This window comes from Excalfactoria chinensis, chromosome 24 (assembly GCF_039878825.1).
Source record: "Excalfactoria chinensis isolate bCotChi1 chromosome 24, bCotChi1.hap2, whole genome shotgun sequence".
NCBI lineage: Eukaryota > Metazoa > Chordata > Aves > Galliformes > Phasianidae > Excalfactoria > Excalfactoria chinensis.
Genome location: NC_092848.1, coordinates 1090269 through 1108956, shown reverse-complemented (window position 1 = coordinate 1108956; position 18688 = coordinate 1090269). Strand labels below are relative to the sequence as shown.

At 55.0% G+C, this 18688-nt stretch overlaps 3 protein-coding genes across 4 annotated transcripts in view; 2 read left to right on the top strand and 1 right to left on the bottom strand.

Annotated features, from left to right (window-relative positions):
* Window positions 1-4569, top strand: part of SKAP1 (src kinase associated phosphoprotein 1) — a 113227-nt gene extending 108658 nt beyond the window's left edge. For both annotated transcript variants that reach the window (XM_072356654.1, XM_072356653.1), the window contains 2 exons: window positions 3547-3664; window positions 4246-4569. In XM_072356654.1, the coding sequence (XP_072212755.1) occupies window positions 3547-3648 (102 nt within the window). In that variant the 3' untranslated portion in view covers window positions 3649-3664; window positions 4246-4569. The remainder of the gene's footprint in view (window positions 1-3546; window positions 3665-4245) is intronic.
* A 913-nt stretch (window positions 4570-5482) lies between these two features.
* SNX11 (sorting nexin 11) lies at window positions 5483-10879 on the bottom strand. Its single transcript, XM_072356571.1, has 7 exons — window positions 10786-10879; window positions 8419-8467; window positions 8212-8298; window positions 8017-8117; window positions 7695-7793; window positions 7300-7512; window positions 5483-6524 (listed from the first exon to the last, which is right to left on the bottom strand). Exons 2-7 carry the CDS (start codon window positions 8437-8439, stop codon window positions 6383-6385), a joined length of 663 nt encoding a protein of 220 aa, XP_072212672.1. The 5' UTR covers window positions 8440-8467; window positions 10786-10879; the 3' UTR covers window positions 5483-6382.
* A 103-nt stretch (window positions 10880-10982) lies between these two features.
* On the top strand, window positions 10983-18375 carry CBX1 (chromobox 1). Its single transcript, XM_072356598.1, has 5 exons — window positions 10983-11159; window positions 15609-15784; window positions 16119-16296; window positions 17004-17098; window positions 17767-18375. Exons 2-5 carry the CDS (start codon window positions 15645-15647, stop codon window positions 17909-17911), a joined length of 558 nt encoding a protein of 185 aa, XP_072212699.1. The 5' UTR covers window positions 10983-11159; window positions 15609-15644; the 3' UTR covers window positions 17912-18375.
* The last annotated feature ends 313 nt before the right edge of the window (window positions 18376-18688 follow it).

The following is an 18688-nucleotide window of genomic DNA, read 5'->3' as shown; positions in this document are numbered from 1 at the left end:
AGCTTCCAGCTCCCATTCCAGCTGCTTTGCTTCTAGAACAGCCACGTTGGTCGCCCCCCCCCCCCAGCAACAACACAATAACTTCAATCCCCCCCCCCCCCAAACTACTCCTCACCCCCTATTCCTTCTCTCCCACCACCAACACACCCCCATCCCCACAACAACCCCCCCCCCCCCAACCCCTACAACCCCCCTCCCTTCCTCCCTTTGCACTCTGGGTGAACCTGTGATATTGTAGCAATGGCCCTTGAAGTGCGGTGGGGAGGTGATTTAGGAGAATATTAAAGGCAATGTGGAGATTCGAAAGGCGCCTCTCTCAGGGAGATCTGGAGAAAATACGCAGCACAGATGGGCTGAGCAGATTAAACATTTCCGTCACATTGTTTTCAGATTGTGTTTGCGGTGCCTGAGGGTTGGTGCTGCGGTCAGAGCACGGCGGAGCTGCTTGATGGGATAAATATTAATACGGAGTCTTCACATTGCCATCCCCCCCCCCCCACCCTCAACCCATATCAGCTCTCCAAGCTTCCCCCATGGGTTTGGGGGGTATGGGGAGGACAATGGGGTGGATGTGAGGGATGTTGATGGGGTGGATATGCAGACCACCCGATGGGATGGATAAGGAGAACCACCAATGGGATGGACATGGGGACCCCGATGGGATGGATATGGTGACCCCAATGGAATGGACATGGGGACCCCAATGGAATGGACATGGGGACCCCGATGGGATGGATATGGTGACCCCAGTGGGATGGATATGCAGACCCCAATGGGATGGACATGCGGACCCCGACAGGATGGATATGGGGGCTCCAATGGGATGGACGTGGGGACCCCAATGGGATGGATATGCAGACCTCGATGGGATGGATAAGGAGACCCCAATGGGATGGACATGGTGGTTCCAATGGGAAGGATATGTAGACCCCATGGGATGGACATGGGGGCTCCAGTGGGATGGATATGGGGACCCCAATGGGATGGATGTGGGGAACCCAATGGGATGGATGTGGGGACCCTGATGGGATGGGTATGCAGACCCCAGTTTGATGACATGAGGACTCCAATGGGATGGATGTGGGGGCTCCAATGGGAAGGATATGCAGACCCCAATGGGATGGACGTGAGGAACCCAATGGGATGGACATGGGGACCCCAATGGGATGGATGTGGGGAACCCAATGGGATGGACATGGGGGCTCCAGTGGAATGGACATGAGGACCCTGGTGGGGTGGGCACATGAACAGTGATGGTGTAGACATGGAGACCCCAATAGGATGAATATGCAGACCCCGGTGGGATGGACATGGGAACACCAGTGGGGAGGGCACGTGGAACAGACATAGGGACCCCAGTGGGGTGGACGTGAGGACCCCAATGGGATCAGGCACCACATCCACCCTCTGGTGATGTGGAACAGGCACAGGACATGGGACGAGGTAGGAGCGATGCCTCAGCTGCGTTACTACCACAGCTGAGAGCTGAGTCATTGGGAGCAAGTGGGAATCATCTGTGGTTTAAAGGAGCAAAAGAAGAGCGATGTGTTAAAGGGGGCAGTGCCAGGTTGTGATGAGCAGCACCTGAGCTGCTCCTCCATTAGAGAAAGCTGCTCTGCATAGAGGGAGAAAGGAGCTCCGAGCTGCATCCCTCACTGCCATCAGCTCCATGGGGACAGGTAGGCCCTTATGGGTGGGTAGAGCCTGGATTTCAGAGCTTGCCACAACCCTGAGCTGCTTTTCAAGGTGGATGGATGTATAACTGACCCGGTATAAAACTCCCTGGTGTCAGCCGACCCCTCGCGTGCCTGCCATACCTCATCGATGAATTAGATTCCTCCATTTTCCTAACAATAATGTATGACACACAAGCACTAATAATGGGGCTGAGCAATCATAAACCGATAAGTCCCTGACTGATTGGCTTTTCCTTTGGCATCCATCAAAGCATCATTGATCTTCTGTGCAAAGCGAAGTGATGAATGGCGTTCCCGGAGCTCAAAGGGGTTGTTTATGAGGGCTGGCAAAGGAATGCAATGGCAAGGAGGGCTTGGGAGTGCTGCTAAGGGGGGGGTTCATCCCCATTGAGAACCCATAGTGTGTCCTCAAGGGGGATGAGAGGTGTGGGATGGGACACTGAGCTCCCCAAAGAGCAGCTCAACTGGCTTTGTTAATGGGTTTGTGGTTGGGGTTTTGGTTTGGGGGTTTTAATTGTGGTGGTTGCCTTGTTTCTTTTCCCCTCTGTCCTCTTTTGCCCTTAGCTTAGCAGCTAAAGGGCCCCTCTTCTATGGGCTGCCATAAGAGCCCCCGATTGCTGGCGACGAGCAGAACTAAGCGTCTGCTTTCAGCTTCAATTGGCACAGGGGGGGATGAGATGCTGAAAGTGCTCGGAGGGGTTTTTCTTCACCTTTAGGAGTGAACCTGAGACTTCCAGCAGCACTGAGAGGGGCCGCGTGTCAGTGGGGCTGTAGGGGCAGGGATGGTGCCTATAGATGCTGCTGGGTTCCCTTTAGGTGCAGCTCCCAGCTCATATGGGACGGAGCATCCCACTCCCCCAGCTGACCCCTCCAGACCTATTACCTTCCAGATTAGCGAGCTTGCCATCCCTTCTATAAAGTCTCAGCTCAATTACTCTCCCTCCCCCCCACCCCCCCGACCCGCTCCATACAGGTACTGAGCACAGAGGCCCCATTAGTGCGTAATTAGCTAAAACTACCCTCAAACTCCCCCTTCCCCCCCCCCCCCAATCCAAAACCGGAGCATTGCAGCCCGGTCTCAAGCTATCAGCCCGTTAGCGAGATGTAAATGAGCACCTCCAGACGAGAGAGGCAGAGTTCACCCTGCACTGGGCTCTTGCTTTGCTGTGCCAGTGCACTCCTCGTTTTAATAGTTTAATAAAAATTAGCATAATTAACGAACATCTGTATGATCCAGAGCGGTGCAATTTGGCACTCGGAAACGAGGACTTAAACGTTATTGCCGGGAGTTTAATGTTGTTTTAATTCTTTTTGGCACCGAGCGGTGGAAATAAACGCTCGGTGCCGCGAGTTCTCGGCTGGCTTTCATTTGCATCTTCTTTTTTTTCCTCCTCCCTTTGATGGTGAGCAATCGTGGGCTAAGCCGGCAATTCATCAAAGCAGGAATGGCTTTCCAATACCTCACAGCGTTCTGTAGCAGAGATGGGGGTTGATTGGGGTGGGTGCTGATGGGGTCCCCTTTTGCATGTAGGGTGTATCTCCTGCCTGCTTTAGGGCTGCTCTGCTCAGGGTTCCTGCTGTGTTCCAAACAGAGCTGCTTTCTTTGCTTCTGGTTTTGAGATGGAGGGGGTTTTCTTGCTTGCTTGCCTGGAGGAGGTGGCAAAGAGTGAGAAGGGGATGTGTTTGAATAGGGGATGCTGACCCACATCCCATTGGGAGTAAAGGGTGGGAGGGCAGCAGTGCCTCCCGGTGGGACCCATTTGGGTCTGTGTGAACCCAGCTGCCAAAGGAAGGGAGCAGAGCTGTGCCCTGCTGCCTTAGCATTAATCCTTGTGCTGTGCCTCCCCAGGAGTACAACATGTATGGCTGGTGGGTCGGGGAGCTCAATAGCACCGTTGGGATCGTCCCTAAGGATTACCTGGCTGCTGCCTATGACCTGGAGGAGCGATGAGGATGGTGGTGTTCAGGTGAGAGGTGGAACCCCGGGGGTGTCTGTGCTGGGGAAAGCAAAGCTGCTCCTCTTTTCTCTCCCAGGACAGTTTGGCTCCATCTTCTGGTTTCTGTTTTACATGGAAGGAAGGTGGGAGGGCTGGGAAACAGGGATGGGTAAGGGAAAATGCCACCGTGCCCAGCACAGCTGTGGATAGGGATGCATCTGTAGAGCTGGGGATGACATGACGACCTTCAGATGTTCACCCAAGAGATGGGGTGCAGTGCAATATCCCTGCCTGGCTTGCAGCTCTGTTCAGTTCTATGGCAGAAAGCTGTGCCAAAACCACCGCAGCTGCCTCTGTCAGACCCCGAGAGCTGCATGTGACAGCTGCAACCTGAGCTGACAGCAGCGCTGGGCTGTTCTCCCAGAGCCCATACGGGGGCATTTGGCAGACAGAGAAATAAAACCTGGTAGTGGGGCTGGGACATCAGGGGGTCAGCAGCCACCTGACCACCCTTTGGGCTTGGAGACCTTCGTGTCCTCCCTGTGACCCACAGCCCTATGCTGAGTCCCCTTCCCCACCCTCACCTTGTCTCTCCCCCTCCCCAAATCCAGGTGCTGGCCTTTCCCACGCTGCGATGCCACAAAGACCCTCCCCAGCCCTGAGAACCCGTTACAAGAAGAGCCCTGCGTGCCACCACCCGCTACCCAGGACCCTTCACAGCCCTCGGTACTCGGGTACCACCAGTTCCGTCCCCCCCCTGGGTGGGCAGCCCGCAATAAACCCACTCCCCACCCCCCCCCAACAATCCTCTCCAAGCTGCATTGCGCCTCGGGGCCGCCAGGTGGCGCTCTGGGTTTGCGCACAGCCCGGCAGGGGGAGCGACCGCGTGGTGGTGTTGGGGGGGGGGGGACGGAATTGAGGAGGGGGGGTGGGCTTCGTAGTGGGCTATTGGGATGGGTTTGGGATGCACAGAGCTCAGCTGGGCATGGGGGGGACCACCGGGATGGGGGTGTGATGGGGGTGCATGCAGCACTGGGGCAGCTCAGAGCCCCCTCCCCCTACCAGCCCCCCCCATATGGTGCTGTCTCCGAATGAGTCACTGTTTTCCCGACAGCTTCACAGATCAACACCACTAAAAATAATTTCCTCCTGCCTCTGACACGCTGCCAACACCGGGGCAGCAGCTGCACCCCCATGGGGGGAACGATGGGCACCCTATGGAGGTAGGGGGGGGGTGAGCTGCTGCATCTCCATCAGCTCCAATGGGAAGCCACAGGGCTTGGCCGAGCTCCTGGTAGGGTATGGATGGAGGGAGGGATGCCCGGAGCTGGGTTACAGTTCCAGGTTGAGTTCTGCTCTCAAAGGTTGCAGCTCTGCTTGAAGGAGCGATGCCTGCAGGATGCTGTGCAGCCTATGGCCACAGCTGGCCTCTCAGCTGAGCCATTTGGAGCTGCACACTCATGTGAGCAGACATGAATATGTATGAAGGAAAAGGGGGAAGCAGCTGCCAGCCTTCACCATCAACTCCTCCTGACGTTTCTGCTGCCACACAGACTGCTTTCCAACCTGCAAACCCCCCCCCCCAAACCTCTGTGTGTGCAAACAACCAGCCCTATGGATCTCACGGTCTGACCCACCTGCTCTGCCCTCTGCTTTGTGGACCCCCCCCCCATCCCAACTCAACTCTTCCTCTCTAGGTGAGCTGCCCCAGCAGGGTCAGCCCTACAGGGAGAGCTGCAATCAGCTGCTCCGTTCCCTACAGCCATCCATCTCCAATTAGCTTTGGCCTCAGCCCTGTTTGGCTCCTTCCACCCACGCGGCCAAGGACAGACATCAGCAAGCAGCAAACCTCTTCTACTTGGTTTTTATTTCAAGTCAGAGCACGTCAGCTCTGCCTCTACCAGTGCTCAGGGGATAGGAAAAGGTGCAGGAGAGCACAGGGAGCAGCAGCAAAAGTAACCAGGGCCCCAAGCACTGCCAGATACCCACTGCAAGGCAGTTGCATGCTGCGTTGCTCCGAGCAAGCTCCCTCCTGGCTGTGAGCCCCCCCCCCATTCTCCTCCCCTGTGCTATCTACGTGCAGAAAGGTTTGTTCTCCTGCAGGATCCCATCTGGAAGGGGTGGCTGCACAAACAGGCCGAGGGGGGGGTTCGTCTCTATTTGTCCCAGCTATGCTGCCAACATGGCCCAGGTTTGAGCAGAGTATCTGCAGCCTGTGGTGGGTTCCATGCAGCTGAGAGCACTGCCCCCAAGAGCTGCACAGCTATCGCAGGGGAAATGCAGCCTCCATGCAAAGGGCTGATCCAAAGGGACCTGCTGGGCAGCAACCAGCTCCCACTCCAAGTCTGAGGCTGCACACATCACAGTCAGCACATCCCACCATGGCCAGGGCTAGGAATGCATCAAGAACATGAGGCCTTGCTGGCATCGTGACCTAACCAAGCCCTGCTCCTACTCCAATTGGAGAGCAAAGGGCCACGGGAATAACAAACACAGGTTTCACTAACCACTAGATCTCTTCTGCGAAGAGAAGAGCTACAAAACACACTGCCTGGGACATCAAGGACAGTTAAAAGTCATCAGGAAGAGAGCAAACGAGCCCCGGACACCACAGAGCCAAGGAGAAAGCCGTGTTCCCAGCACAGCCCCAGTCCTGCCTACCAGCCTGGCTTCCCTCTGGCTCAGCCAGCAGCACCTCCAGAGAGAGCTGCAGGTCCTGGGGAAGGCAGGTGAGGTCACTCTAACCATTTACTGAGTGTCTTGCTGTCCACCCAAGGGCTCTGCTGGTTCATCCGGGCTGTCCGATTGCGTGTCATCCATGCCAAAGTCGGTCCAGTGTGGGAGGCTCTCCAGGCAGCTCAGCCCTTGTGTGGCCCCCAGGCTGGCACAGCTGAAAAGAGAAAGCAGTCAGAGCTCTGGCACTCACTGCAGTGGCTGCTTGTGGTTGTACACAAGGGCAGCACCAGCAGTTAAGAGGCAGATGGTGCTGGCAGCAGCGAGGAAAAGGCAGCTACAACACCTGAATACCTACCCTGTTAGCTCTGGCTGCTCCCCCAAACCCTCTCCTTCAAGCAAAAAGAGCCCTATCTTAAACCTTGCTGGACTCCAGATGCTTCTTGTTCCCATTCATTGAAAAACCAAGCTGAGAAAGCACTTATGGTGCAGAAGGGCAGACACAGCCTCAAGGAGCACAGGGATGCAGAGCATCACTGCCAGGGAACCTGCACCGGCAGGACTTGAGTGTGTGAGTGATGCAGAGGTGACAAATGGAGGATGTTTTCCTCTCCCACCCTGGCAGCTGCCTCCCCAGGTACAGAAAACCTTTGACTGGCACCAAGGGTGCAGCCCCCACCCACCCAGGGAGATGCCTGGCTAATTCCACCCCCCCCCCCCACAGCAAGTGTTCTGCAGCTGTGGTGGGTGTGAGACATGCTTTGCACACTGCAAGGGCCGAGAGAAGATGCACAGATAGTCTGTGTTCTGAAAGGCTCAAAGGTTCCTCGCCACACGTAGATTAAGGAAGGAATGCATCCAAAGACCTCTATAAATCTCAGCTTAAGTTTTCTCTGGGAGACTCAAGCTCAAAGCAGCTCTATGCGCAGCAAAAGAGCTGGGCTCTGCCCCATTGCAGTGCCCATGGGATGGTCTTTCTCTGCCTGCATTACCTGCCATGCACACCTCCTCCTGGCAGCAGCGTAGGGCGGCTCTCCTCCTCCTGCACCCAGCCACAGTTGGACATGGCGTAGTGCAGGATGGCTTCTGTCACTGTCTGCGAGCCTTGGCCTTGCACACATGCCTCTATCTCGGGCACAGAGAGCTGGCTCTGCAGGAAGAGGTGCAGCCGGCTGTCGGAGAGGAGAACAACGTTCTGCACAACCCTGTGCAAAAAGAGAAAGGGCTGAAGCAGGTCTGCAGGAGCACAGAGCGCTCCGAGCCCTGCTCAGACAGCTGACACTACCAGGGTGACCCCAGCAGCTGATCCATTGCTACCTCCCAAACAGCATCTCCTAAATGCTGCATCCTCCCTTTGCTGCCCTGTGTGTGCAGGAGCTTCACTCACTTCTCCAGGAACTGCTGCAGCCCTTGTCTCCTCTTCTCAATGAATTCATCTGTGCTCCCCACAAAGAAGGTGGATTTCCCAGGCAGCTCTGGGACAGGCCTGAAGGAAGAGAACAGAGGCAGCAGCTCAGGGTCAGATCAGCCCAGCACTGGAGCAAGAAGGTGTGGGGCATCACATCTGGCAGCAGTTGGCACCCTGCTTTGTATAGAGCTGGATCCCATGAGTGCCACCCTTCTCTGAGAGCACATCAGATACCCAGAGCAATGGAGCTGTGCTGTCTGGCTGCATGTAGGGCTAAGCAGGGAGCTCAGGGCATGCTTACACCAAGCCAGCATTCTTCTGGAGCTGCTTCCTCAGCCACACGAATTCACGGTAGCGGCGCCGCACACATGAGGTCTTGGCTGTGAAGGCCTTGCTGTTGGTCTGCACAAGGAGAAGGAGAACACAGACATAACCCTCCCACCTGAGGGGAAGGTAAGCTCCGTGGTTTCCCCCCTTTCCAGCAACCACAACTTACGTGGAGGAAGATCTTATAATCCACATAGGAGTTCCAGGAGCCTTCGTTCTGCACTCGAGGGTCCTGAACGCGCACCGTGGTCAACTCCTGGGGTACAAACATTGCCCTGAGCACAGGGCAGACCTCCCAGCCTCATCCCCATCCACCCCCCAGCTCTGCCCCCTGCCCGGTGTTCAGCACCTCTCACCCCTCAATGCAGCTCCTTACCTCCTCTCGGCTCTCCAACATCCTAGAGCCAGAGCCCAGAAGGAAACATCTGCAGAGAGGAAAAAGGATTCAGTAGGAAGAGATCATCAGGATCCCCCCCCCACTCCTCCACACACCCCCAGGAAGTTCATGTTTCTGTCTCAGCCAGCATCACCTCTCCAGCCCCCAGTCCTGGCACAGCTGATCCTATCCAGTAAGCCACCATGAAATAAAGAGGATGCAACCAAGTCCAGCAGCCCCCAGGGCAGAGAGCAAAGCAGTATTAACCTCCTACGTGCTCCATAGGCCACACAGCCCATCAGGCTCCTGCTGGAGGCTGCTCCATGACCACAACTGGGATATGCAGCACCTCTTTCCCTTGGTGTTTCCACTGAAACATCAGTGCAGCCAGTTCAGGTGGTGAGGAGAGAACTCCGCTTTGATCACAGCTTCCTCCTCTCACCAGCCTCCCTCTGCTGCCTGCCCAAGCAAAGCAAAGCAGCCACCCCCAGCCAGCATCCTCCCACTGTTAGAGCAGCCTGCTTCCCTCCCTGAGATCAGCCCAGCTCCTGCTGCTGCCCCAGCACGTCTCCCATTAGCACCAGACACAGACCAGGCCGTTCCTCTGGGCTCTTTCACAATACAACTGAACAAGCAGCAAAACTCCTGACCACGATTTCCCCCCTCTGCTTTAGATGTCGTGCCTTCATTGCAACCACTTGCCCTCCCTGCTCCCTCCCTGCCCAGCACTCCACGTTGCCCTCAGCTCTCCCATTGAGTTTTGCCATGAGCTTCCTGCCTCTTCCTCCACCACATCCCTCAGGCACCACTGGGCCCCCCCAGCTGATTTGCTGCCCCATTGCATTCCCCTGCAGTAATCCCTGTTTTGCAACCGTAGCACAGACACTGTGCCAGCAATGCGAGGAAGAGAGAGGACAGACAGTCCCCACACCCCACAACAGCACAGACCAACCCATCCTAGTGTCCCTCCCTGGTCTGGACCACACAGAATAGCAAAGCTCATCAGGGGGAAGCTGGCAGACCAACGTGTCCTGGTTTCACCCTCTCTGTTTTGTTGTGCAAAGCATTTGGAGCCCCTGGGATGAACCTGAGGTTCAGGACACAGCCCCAGCTCCTGAGGGACACGGAGCAAAGAGGCAAAGCAACCCTTCACCTGTTCCCAGTTTCTTGGAGCTTTGCCTTTTAGGCCATGGGAGCTGCCAAGTGCTGGGTAGCATTGCGAGCTCAGCCTTTATTTATCCGCTGGGTTGTGAAGCGAAGCTCTTCTGAAGGCTGAGCTAATTTTAGCTGGGACAAGGGGAGGAGCGAGCCACGATCCACGCTACAAAAAATCTGGCTCCACCGGGTTTGCAAGATCTCACAGGTCTGATCCAAAGCACTTGAGGTGTAAAATGGACAGCAGAGAAGAGCTGAGGGCACAAAGCAAGGAGCCCCAGGCCCAGTGCAGGCAGCTCTGGGGTATCTCACAGTGACAACAGCTCTCAATGGGGCTGGCTCAGACTGCTGCTGCTGCTGCTGCTGTTTCCAATTTGAGCTGTAAGGGGGTGGATGAGGGGAACCTACCAAAAAAACCCCACTACATTTCAGCTCATGTGATCCTCCCCTTGGGGACAGAGGGCAGGAAAGGAGCCAAATGTGCTACCGGTCACCCTGCCGGGCTTAGCAATGGGTGCTCAGCTCTCCCCAAGCAGCTGTGATCCCACAGGGCAAAAACACAACAGAGATGAGAGAAAACAGCCCTCGCAGAATAGCAGAAGGGGTTGGGTTGCTCAGCTATGGGAGGTTGGAGACCGCAAAGGACAGCTGCTCTATGGGGTGGGATGGATGATAATGGGGTAGGATGGGGCTGCCTGTCCCCGCAGCCCCCATTGCTGCCTGTGGGCAGAGCAGGAGCGAGCACAGCCCCAGGCCTGGCACAGCACAGGAAAGCACACGTGTCCCACGGCCACGCATTCACACTGAGCATCAAATAATCTCATTTCAGCTCGATTTAGAGCTCATTGCTCTTCACTTGATAAACCACAGGGAGAAGGCAGCTTGCTTTGGGGCAGCAGCTTTGGGGCGGCAGCTTTGGGGCAGCTTTAAGCAGTTACAGCAGATCCTCTTTCAGGGCTTTAACTTCAGATCCCAATTAAGGGCCCCCCTTGGGGGATGCCGATGTTACACCCCCCCCCCCCAACTCCCCCCCAGGGGTCGCGATCCGGGGCTGCAGGATTCCGCCTTCCAGCACCAAATCGGAACCCGGAGGCCTCCCCCTCCCAAGGCCCCACAAGGCAGCCATACAACCTCCCCCCTATCGAGCTCCCCATACAAAGCTCAGCATCCCCGACCAAAGCGACCCCCGCCCCCTTTCAGGACCCCCCTCACCTCCTCGGGCAGAACGCGGCCCCTTTAAACCGCACGGCGGCGCGGCGGCCTTACAGCGCGGGCGGCACTTCCTCTTCCGCCCCGCGCGGGGTATGTCGGGAACTGTAGTTCGCGCTGCTATCCTCGAGAAGCCTACACCTCCCATGATACCCTGTGGCAACACCCTTATAAAGAAGCAACGGCGGACTGCATCTCCCATAGTGCATCGCGGTGGGTGCGGGTCGCGGCGCATGCGCAACTCAGCGCGGCGGGTACTGGGGTTGGCCGGGCTCTTTTGTTCGACGGAGGCAGACGGAGCGCGCCAGGCCCGCGGCGCCGGCCCCTGCCCGCCCGTAGGCCGCTTCCATTGGGATCCGTTGGCGGGGCTGTGTAAGGTGAGCGCGGCGGTGTAGGCCTCGGTTACCGTTGTGTGTGTGTGAAGGTTGGAGGGGGGGGAACCGCCCGGGCCCGCGCTGAGGCGGGGCCGTGAGGGGACAAAGCCGGGCCTTGAGAGGGAACGGAGCGAGGTAGGCCGCACCGGGTGGGAGTGGGGGGGGTCGTTCGTTGTCGTGTGTTCAAACCGGGCTGGGATGGATGGGGGGGGATCGGCGGCGGTTCGGACCCCCAGAGGGGGATCCATATTGGGGGGGGGTCCATGTTGGGGTGGGGGGGGCGGTGCGGTGGCTCCCCCCGCTGCGGTTGGGGGGGCGGTGAGCTTTTACATTGGTTTGTATGGAGCTGAGAGGGCGAAGCGCGGCGGGAAGAGCCGCTCGGAGCCTTCAGACACTGCGAGGCTCCTCCGTGCCTTTTAGGGGATGGGGGAGGCAGAATAGGGGGGTGGAATTGAGGAGTTGCTTCCCGTGAGCACGTAGAGACGGTCATGGGATGGTTGAGGTTGGAAAAGAGCCCCTCAGGTCCCGACCTCAGCGCTAAATGCAGCCCTCAGTGCCACATCCTTACCCTGCTGGTGACACTCCCACCTCCGTGGGCTGTCTGTGCCTCGTTGCTCTTGCTGAGATGAAGTTGTTCCTGGTAGCCGACAGTCACTTGAAGCCGTCGCCTCTCATCCTAAAGCTGAGGGTATCGTGGTAATGCTTTGCTTTCCTCCCTGTACACAAAGGAGGAAGGCAGCCCTGTGTTCCCACCTTCAGCTTTCGGCTGGTTTAAAGGAGTTCAGAAGTTCTGTCTGCCTTTGGCAAGCAAAGCATACAACCCTTGTCTATGGGATGGGGTTTGGAGCTCGAGTTCCCTCCGTAACATCCCTGTTGTGTGTGTTTATCGATAAATCCAGAGCTGCGTTCTCTCCTGGATTGTGAACATAACTGGAAACGATGTGGCTGAGCTCAGAGGTCGTGGCTTTCCTTTAGTTTGGTCTCTGCTCAAAGCTTTGAGCTTCCACTCGTACTTTCCAGGGTTGTTTTTTGCCATGTTCAGGTTCTGGAGCTCGAAAGGTTTATGATGTGCTGTTTCCCACTTCAGCAGGACGGTGCCTATTGCCTCCCCCAGGCACGTGCAGAATAAACTTGGAGTGTTTGTAAGTCCTTGCAGAGATCTGGGCCAAGTTTGAGAAAGGCAGAAGGGAGGAAATGTTTAAAGTTTGGGACTCATTAAAGCAAAGCTGAAGTGTTCAGCCTTTAAGGTGCAGCTAATGGAACCGGGCTGTATTCAGACCCAAGCTCTGGGTGTCCACGTTTTTCTTCTTGGCCCTCTCTTTGTTAAGCTTCCTACTGATGAGCACGAGGCACGTTGGAAAGGCAGCAGCTCTCCCTCAGCAGCATCTCAGCATCGGTTCCATTCCCCACTGCCCCAGGAAGCACAGTGAGCCAAGCTTTGTGCTGATCCATGCTGTCAACCCCAAGCTCTGTTGCTCCTCCGCCTGCTATTCCTGTCCCTATAAAGCAGGCTTTTGTGCACACCTTCATGCTGGGCCTCTTTTCTTTTCTTCCTGCCCTTTTACCGGGCTTTGAATTCTTTTCAAGTGCCTTAGGTGTGTCAGATGCTTTTCCTATTAGCTTCAGACCAAGGAGTCATTCTTTCGATCTTTCATTGCTCTGCTTTCCTTTTCACAAAGGATTTCAGCCTTGCCTTGAGCAGTTAGGTAGGAAGCAGCAAATGTAAAACAGAAGGACTTAGGGCAGGGTTTCTAGACCCAGGATGGTCCTGGTTTTTTTTACAGTGTAAACCAACTTTTTTTCACCCATTAAGTAAAGGAAAATTGAAGTTGAACATAGGAAGTATGTGCTACTTAATGAGACCTCTCTAAGGGCAGGATAATCCAGCCCCCAAATCCTGTGGATGTGAGCGGTCTCCCCAGAGCTGTTGTGCATTGCCTCTGCTGTGTTCCCCTCCAACCACAAACCAAGCAGTGCTCTGTGTGGCCGTGGTTTGTTTTGAATCAAGGAAAAAACAGGCAGGGTTTTGAAATGCCCTCGTTGCAAAGGCTGCAATCTCTGCCGAATCCCTTTGTCGTGCTCCAGCCTCCCTGACTGCAGTGCAGAGAAAGGCCTGCACAGCAGCTTGCCTCTGCAACGCCAGGCTCTGCAGCAGCTGCTCTGCTGGGGCTCAGCGTTGCCTGCCTGCTGCAGGCTGCAGATGTACTGTGCTGCGTGGAGCCCTGGAGCCATCAGGCCCCCTGGGTTCTGCTCCTGGCCTGCTTTCTTCAAGTGCTCCTGGCCTTGCATCTGCATCTTCTACTGCCCTTCCTGTAATACTGTGATGGAGCTGTGGCATAGCATTGCTTGCATTGCTCTGTAGCTTTCCTCCTTTTTCCATTGCTGCCCATCTCACTCCAAGCTCTGGTCCAGGGAACCACTCGGCTCCTTAACGCAGCATCCCAGGATCCTTACAGAACAAGGCAACAACTGCAGTGTTTGTGACTGAGATCCTTTTGGCTGCAGCTGAGCACAAGTCCCATCTGGGAGCAGGGAACCCCAGGATCTCATCCCTGCGGGCCCTTTTCTCCACATACAGGTTGTGCCTCAGTGCATGGAGGATCCTCCTCCCCGCGGGGGCGAAGGGGAGGAAGGAGCTGCCAGAGGAATTCCAGAGTGAAACTCGAGCCTGGCTTCCTGCAGGCGCTGGCAGCTTCGCCTTGTTGCATTGCACAGCCTTGGGCTCGCCTCCACCCAGCATCCAGTCAATAACCAGTGGATATCTGACTCTGCCTTAGCCTGGGAGCAGGGCAGGGAAAAAGCCTTTCTGCTACATGATGTTGTTTCAGCAAGCTGTTTCCAGCTTTTACTTTCCCCCCCACATCCCTTAAGGAATGGGGCAGGAAATCTGTATCCCTGGGGGCTGGGTGTGCTGTGATATTTAATAAAGGAGCCCTGTGGTAGCTGTGCCCCTGCAGTGGCAACATCTCTGTCATCACTCCAGCTGTTGGGCTTGACAGGCTGGGGAACTTCTGATGGCTTCGCACAGCTCTCAGAGGAGGCTTCGTCTCCTCTGATGGATGCTGCAGCTCTGTAACACAGCAGAGACAGCTATTTTCCTGTCCCCATCTCCAGCCTGCTCTGGTGCTGACCTCTCTTTTTCTGAAGCCACCAGGTAAGCTCAAAGCAGCAGAGCCCTGTGCTGTTGCTGTGCCTGGTCCACCAGCAGCTCAGTGCCCGTCCTCTGCACAGTGTGTGCTCCGAGCAGCAGCACAGCAGCAAGGTCCAAAATCCAAACATTTGAGCGCTGTGCGTGCCAAACAGAGAAGTGCTGCTTTCTCTCTCTGTGCTTTTCCATGCTCCTTGGCTGCCCTTAGGGCCTGTCTGTGAGACAGCAGCACAGACAGGGTGGTCTGGAGCATGCGGCCTCAGCTGTGTCCCTCCTGTCCTCTCTGTTGGGGCTTCTGGTGTGAACTAGTCGTTCATATTATGGGCTTTGTGGGCCTCATTTTTGAGCCTTTTCCTTTGAATGGAGCTTTAATGGCAGCTGCTCAACTCGGCAACATCTTGTGCAAAGGGAGCCTGCTCAGCTGAGATTGTTCCTAACTCTGACATCTTCCATTAGTGTAAATCTGCGGGATTCTTGTTTTGCTATATAAACTAACTAGGTTTTTGTCAGCTGAAATGTTCAAGATCACATGAGAAGCAAAAAATGAAGCCTTTGGGCTGGTAATGTTTGACCAGCTCGCCAGTCATCTTGCTTGGCAGAAAAAACACATTTCTTACTGGAACCAAAGCAGTTAAGCCAAGAAGGCTCTGGGCAGCTGTTCAGCAAGGTGGGTGGGTGGCAATCACTCCTCTCAGGATGCAGAGCCAGAACCAGGAGGTTTGGTCCTGGTGACAGAGCAGTGCCAGTGACTCAGTGTTGGTGACATCAGGTGGGAAAGCTCACCACCTCCCAGCCCTTTGGGCAGTCTGAATCAGGGCAGTCTTAGAACCTGAGGACAGCACTCCTGTATTCCTTTCTTCAGGGGCTGAGCATCCTGCAAACCCTACAGCACTTCCCAGTGCTCTGGGCTTGTGGCTCTGTGGCTGTTTGTATGCCCTGGAGATAAGGAGAAGAAAAACCTCGGAGCTGGATGAATATCCTAGAGCACACGTATGTGAAAACACCAAAGAGAAGAACATGGGGATTGTCACTTGTGTTTAGTGTGGATTAACTGTTTATTAACTTAGAATTAATGTCAGCTTTCTCCCTCCTGCTGTTATGTGGGTTTGCAAATGGTTTCCACAGCTCAGGACAAGGATGAGTGGAAGGGCTTTGTGTGTTTCCTGCTTTGTAACTGCCTGTTTCCTCTAGAACAGCCTTCTGTGCTGGGTGCTCAGAGGCAAAGCTGGGTACTGGGTATACTTTTGCTGCCTAGCAAAGGCAAACCTGACCTTAACACACACGTGTGGTCTTTCCCATTTCAGCAGCGTCGCCCGTAAGCTGAAAAACTGGCCAGCACAATGGGAAAAAAACAGAACAAGAAGAAAGTAGAAGAGGTCTTAGAGGAAGAGGAGGAGGAGTATGTGGTGGAGAAGGTCCTGGATCGACGAGTGGTGAAGGGCAAAGTGGAATATCTGCTGAAATGGAAAGGCTTCTCCGAGTAAGTAAGCAAGAGGAAAGCTGACTTTTTACACATTCTGATAGTGATGGGTTGAGGGGGAATGGCTTTAATCTAAAAGAGGGGTGACTTAGGTCAGGTGTGAGGCTGCCTTCCCTTTAACGGAACGTGAAGCAAGCAGGCAGATGAAATGAAATGCATTTCTTTCCTGGAAAGAGAAATAATTTTGCCCTGGCCTCTGACATCACTGCCCTTATCTGTTTTGTGGGGTGAGGGCACAGAATCATGCTGCTTCTCTCAGCATCTCCACTTCATCTGGTGTCAGGACTTTGTGTCTGTCCCTGTCTGTAAATTAAACTGCTGGTTTTGATTCCAGTGAAGATAACACATGGGAGCCAGAGGAGAACCTCGACTGCCCAGACCTCATTGCAGAGTTCCTTCAGTCCCAGAAAACTGCACATGAGAGCGAGAAGTCTGAGGGAAGCAAACGCAAAGCGGAGTCTGACACGGAGGACAAAGGGGAGGAGAGCAAACCAAAGAAGAAGAAGGAGGAGGTGAGGCAGCGTGGGCTTTCTGTACTCACCTCCCTAGCTCTGCATTTGCCAGTGTCCAGCAACTGGAGTAGTCATGCTCTGAAACCTCAGTCAAATGGTTCTGCATGGAGGGGAGACCCATTCCAGATCAGTGAGGCACAGCTGGAGTGCTTTAGAAAAGCTGCAGCTTTTCAGAAAGAGGCACGAGCTGCTCCTCTGAGCCAGGCCTCTGAGAATCTAGAGCCGGTTTTAGCACTAAACTGAAAGGTCAGTCTTTGAACCTAAACATGTGGAGCCACAGCTTCTCTTGAGCAGCCGCAAGGGGTAAAATGGGCTGCAGGGATTACCTGCTGCCTCCGAGAGAGGGAGCAAGGCAGAGCAGAGAGCCTCCGTCTCAGGATGCTCATAGCTGCTTGGGAAGAAGGACGAGGAAAAAGGGCTCTGCAGTCTGGTTTGCATCCTGGGAGCTGCTGAATCTCAGCCAGCACAAAAGTTTGAGCAGCTGTGCCTTGGGAATTGGATCCTCTGCATATGGCTTTGGACTGCCCTGGGGCTCCAGGTCCCCTCTGTGCCATAGGTATGCACCCGAGCCTGCTGGCCTGTCATTGCAGTCCAAGCATCTGATGCACAGAGCCTTTTCTGAGCAGCCCTCAGTGTATCTGTGTGGCTTACAGCAGGGGTGTGAGCGTCACCCTTCGATGCTACAAGTGGAAACTTGTCTCTTACAGTCGGAGAAACCACGAGGCTTTGCCCGGGGCTTTGAACCAGAACGGATCATCGGTGCCACAGATTCCAGCGGGGAGCTCATGTTCCTGATGAAGTGGTGAGTGTGTCTTTGTGTCTGTCATTTCTTCACTTATTCTGTGCCAGAGAGGGAAGGACCTGCGCCTGGGGAGTCCCTGCTACCTGGCACGAAATCTCTCACGATGGCGCTGCTGCCTGAGGTGACCCTCTCTGCGCTGAGGCTAACGTGGATGTGAAAGAAGCAGGTAGGGCCCTTGGGATTGCGTGGCTCTTAAGATGCCCCCTGCAGCAGGCGCGAGCTTGGGGAGAAAGAGGGGTGTGATGTTGTGGCATGAGTCACAGCTTCAGAAGGCCGCGCCCCAAGGAGAGCTGTGACCACATCCCTTTCAGCTGTAGTGGAACAGGGCTTGTCGCTGGTGCAGCTGGGAGCCAAACCAAGCAGGTGATGAAGGTGCAGGAGCTTCTTGCTCTTGCACTGTCTCAGAAGTATGGAGTAGCTGGGGAAGGGCTGCAGCTTTGATTTGGCTGCTGTCCTCGTGCCTGACAACACGGAGCTGAATTTGTGTCTGCTTTTGAGGGCTCATGTGCTGCTTCTCTCTGCACCAGAGCCACTCAGGAAGGGTTTGCTTGGATTCCCTGAGTGGCCTGAGGACTCCTCGGTTTTCCAACTGCTTGATTCTCTCCAGTCTCCAGTTCTTCTGCCTCCCCTCTGCAGCCCCTAATTTGCTCCTTTGCTCTGGCCTGTAGGAAGAACTCTGATGAGGCCGACCTGGTCCCCGCCAAGGAAGCCAACATCAAGTGCCCCCAGGTGGTCATCTCGTTCTATGAGGAGAGGTTGACATGGCATTCCTACCCCTCAGAGGACGATGACAAGAAAGAGGACAAGAACTAAACCCTGGCACCCACCCTGGCCAGCCTTTGTATAAAGATCTGAACTGTGGGTTTGAGCAAGAGGGGGAGAACGCAGCTCTGCTCAGTCGGGAGCGTAGAGATGGCTGGAGAAGATGCCCTTTGAAGAGACCAGTATGTTTTCTGTGCCCTGCAGCTGCTCCACTGCTTTATGCAGCTTCATGCTGTGTACAGATTCAAACCAGCCTGGCTCACTGGGATGGGGAGGGGGGGAGGGGGGGAAGGATGAGGGATTTGAGGGGGTTGGGGGGGAGGCCATGGGATTTCCAGGCTGTCCATTTGGCAGCTTGTGGGAGAGGAAACAAAACCCCTTCCATGAAGGACTGTCACTGGTGATGGGTGGGCTGGGGAAAAGGAGTGCAGATGGATACTGCTCATTCTTCAAAGACCATCTCAACAACCCACAGCCTTCTTCCCAATAGTGTTAACTCTGCATTTTTACAGCGTAGCATGTGTGTAGGTTTGTTTGTTTGTTTGTTTTTTGGGGGGGGGGGGTTGTTTTATTTTCTGTTGTTGGTTTTATTTCTGTTTCAGTTTTGTTTTTCCTTTTGCTGTTACTGGTGTATTGGTCTTGGGGGGGGGAGGGAGGGACGTGGGGAAATTGGTCTCTTGTTTCATTGAGGGGAGGGAGGGAGATGAGGTCTGGTGATGATGTTCCAGATCATTTACAGGTCTTTTTTAGAACCTGAATCCAGCAAGAGAAAAACAGACAAAATAAGAGCCCAGTATTGATGATAGAATTAAGGAGACAGACAGGGAT

Bases quoted from the DNA above. Each gene is read 5' to 3' on its own strand.
- SNX11 (XM_072356571.1), bottom strand. From the start codon at position 8,439: ATGTTGGAGAGCCGAGAGGAG. The intron at 8,299-8,418 runs GTAAGGAGCTGC...TTTGTACCCCAG, and splicing joins TGTTGGAGAGCCGAGAGGAG to GAGTTGACCACGGTGCGCGT. The intron at 6,525-7,299 runs GTAATGCAGGCA...TTCTCTTTTCAG, and splicing joins GGAGGAGGTGTGCATGGCAG to CTGTGCCAGCCTGGGGGCCA.
- CBX1 (XM_072356598.1), top strand. From the start codon at position 15,645: ATGGGAAAAAAACAGAACAAGAAGAAAGTAGAAGAGGTCTTAGAGGAA. The intron at 15,785-16,118 runs GTAAGTAAGCAA...TTTTGATTCCAG, and splicing joins AAATGGAAAGGCTTCTCCGA to TGAAGATAACACATGGGAGC. The intron at 17,099-17,766 runs GTGAGTGTGTCT...TCTGGCCTGTAG, and splicing joins CTCATGTTCCTGATGAAGTG to GAAGAACTCTGATGAGGCCG.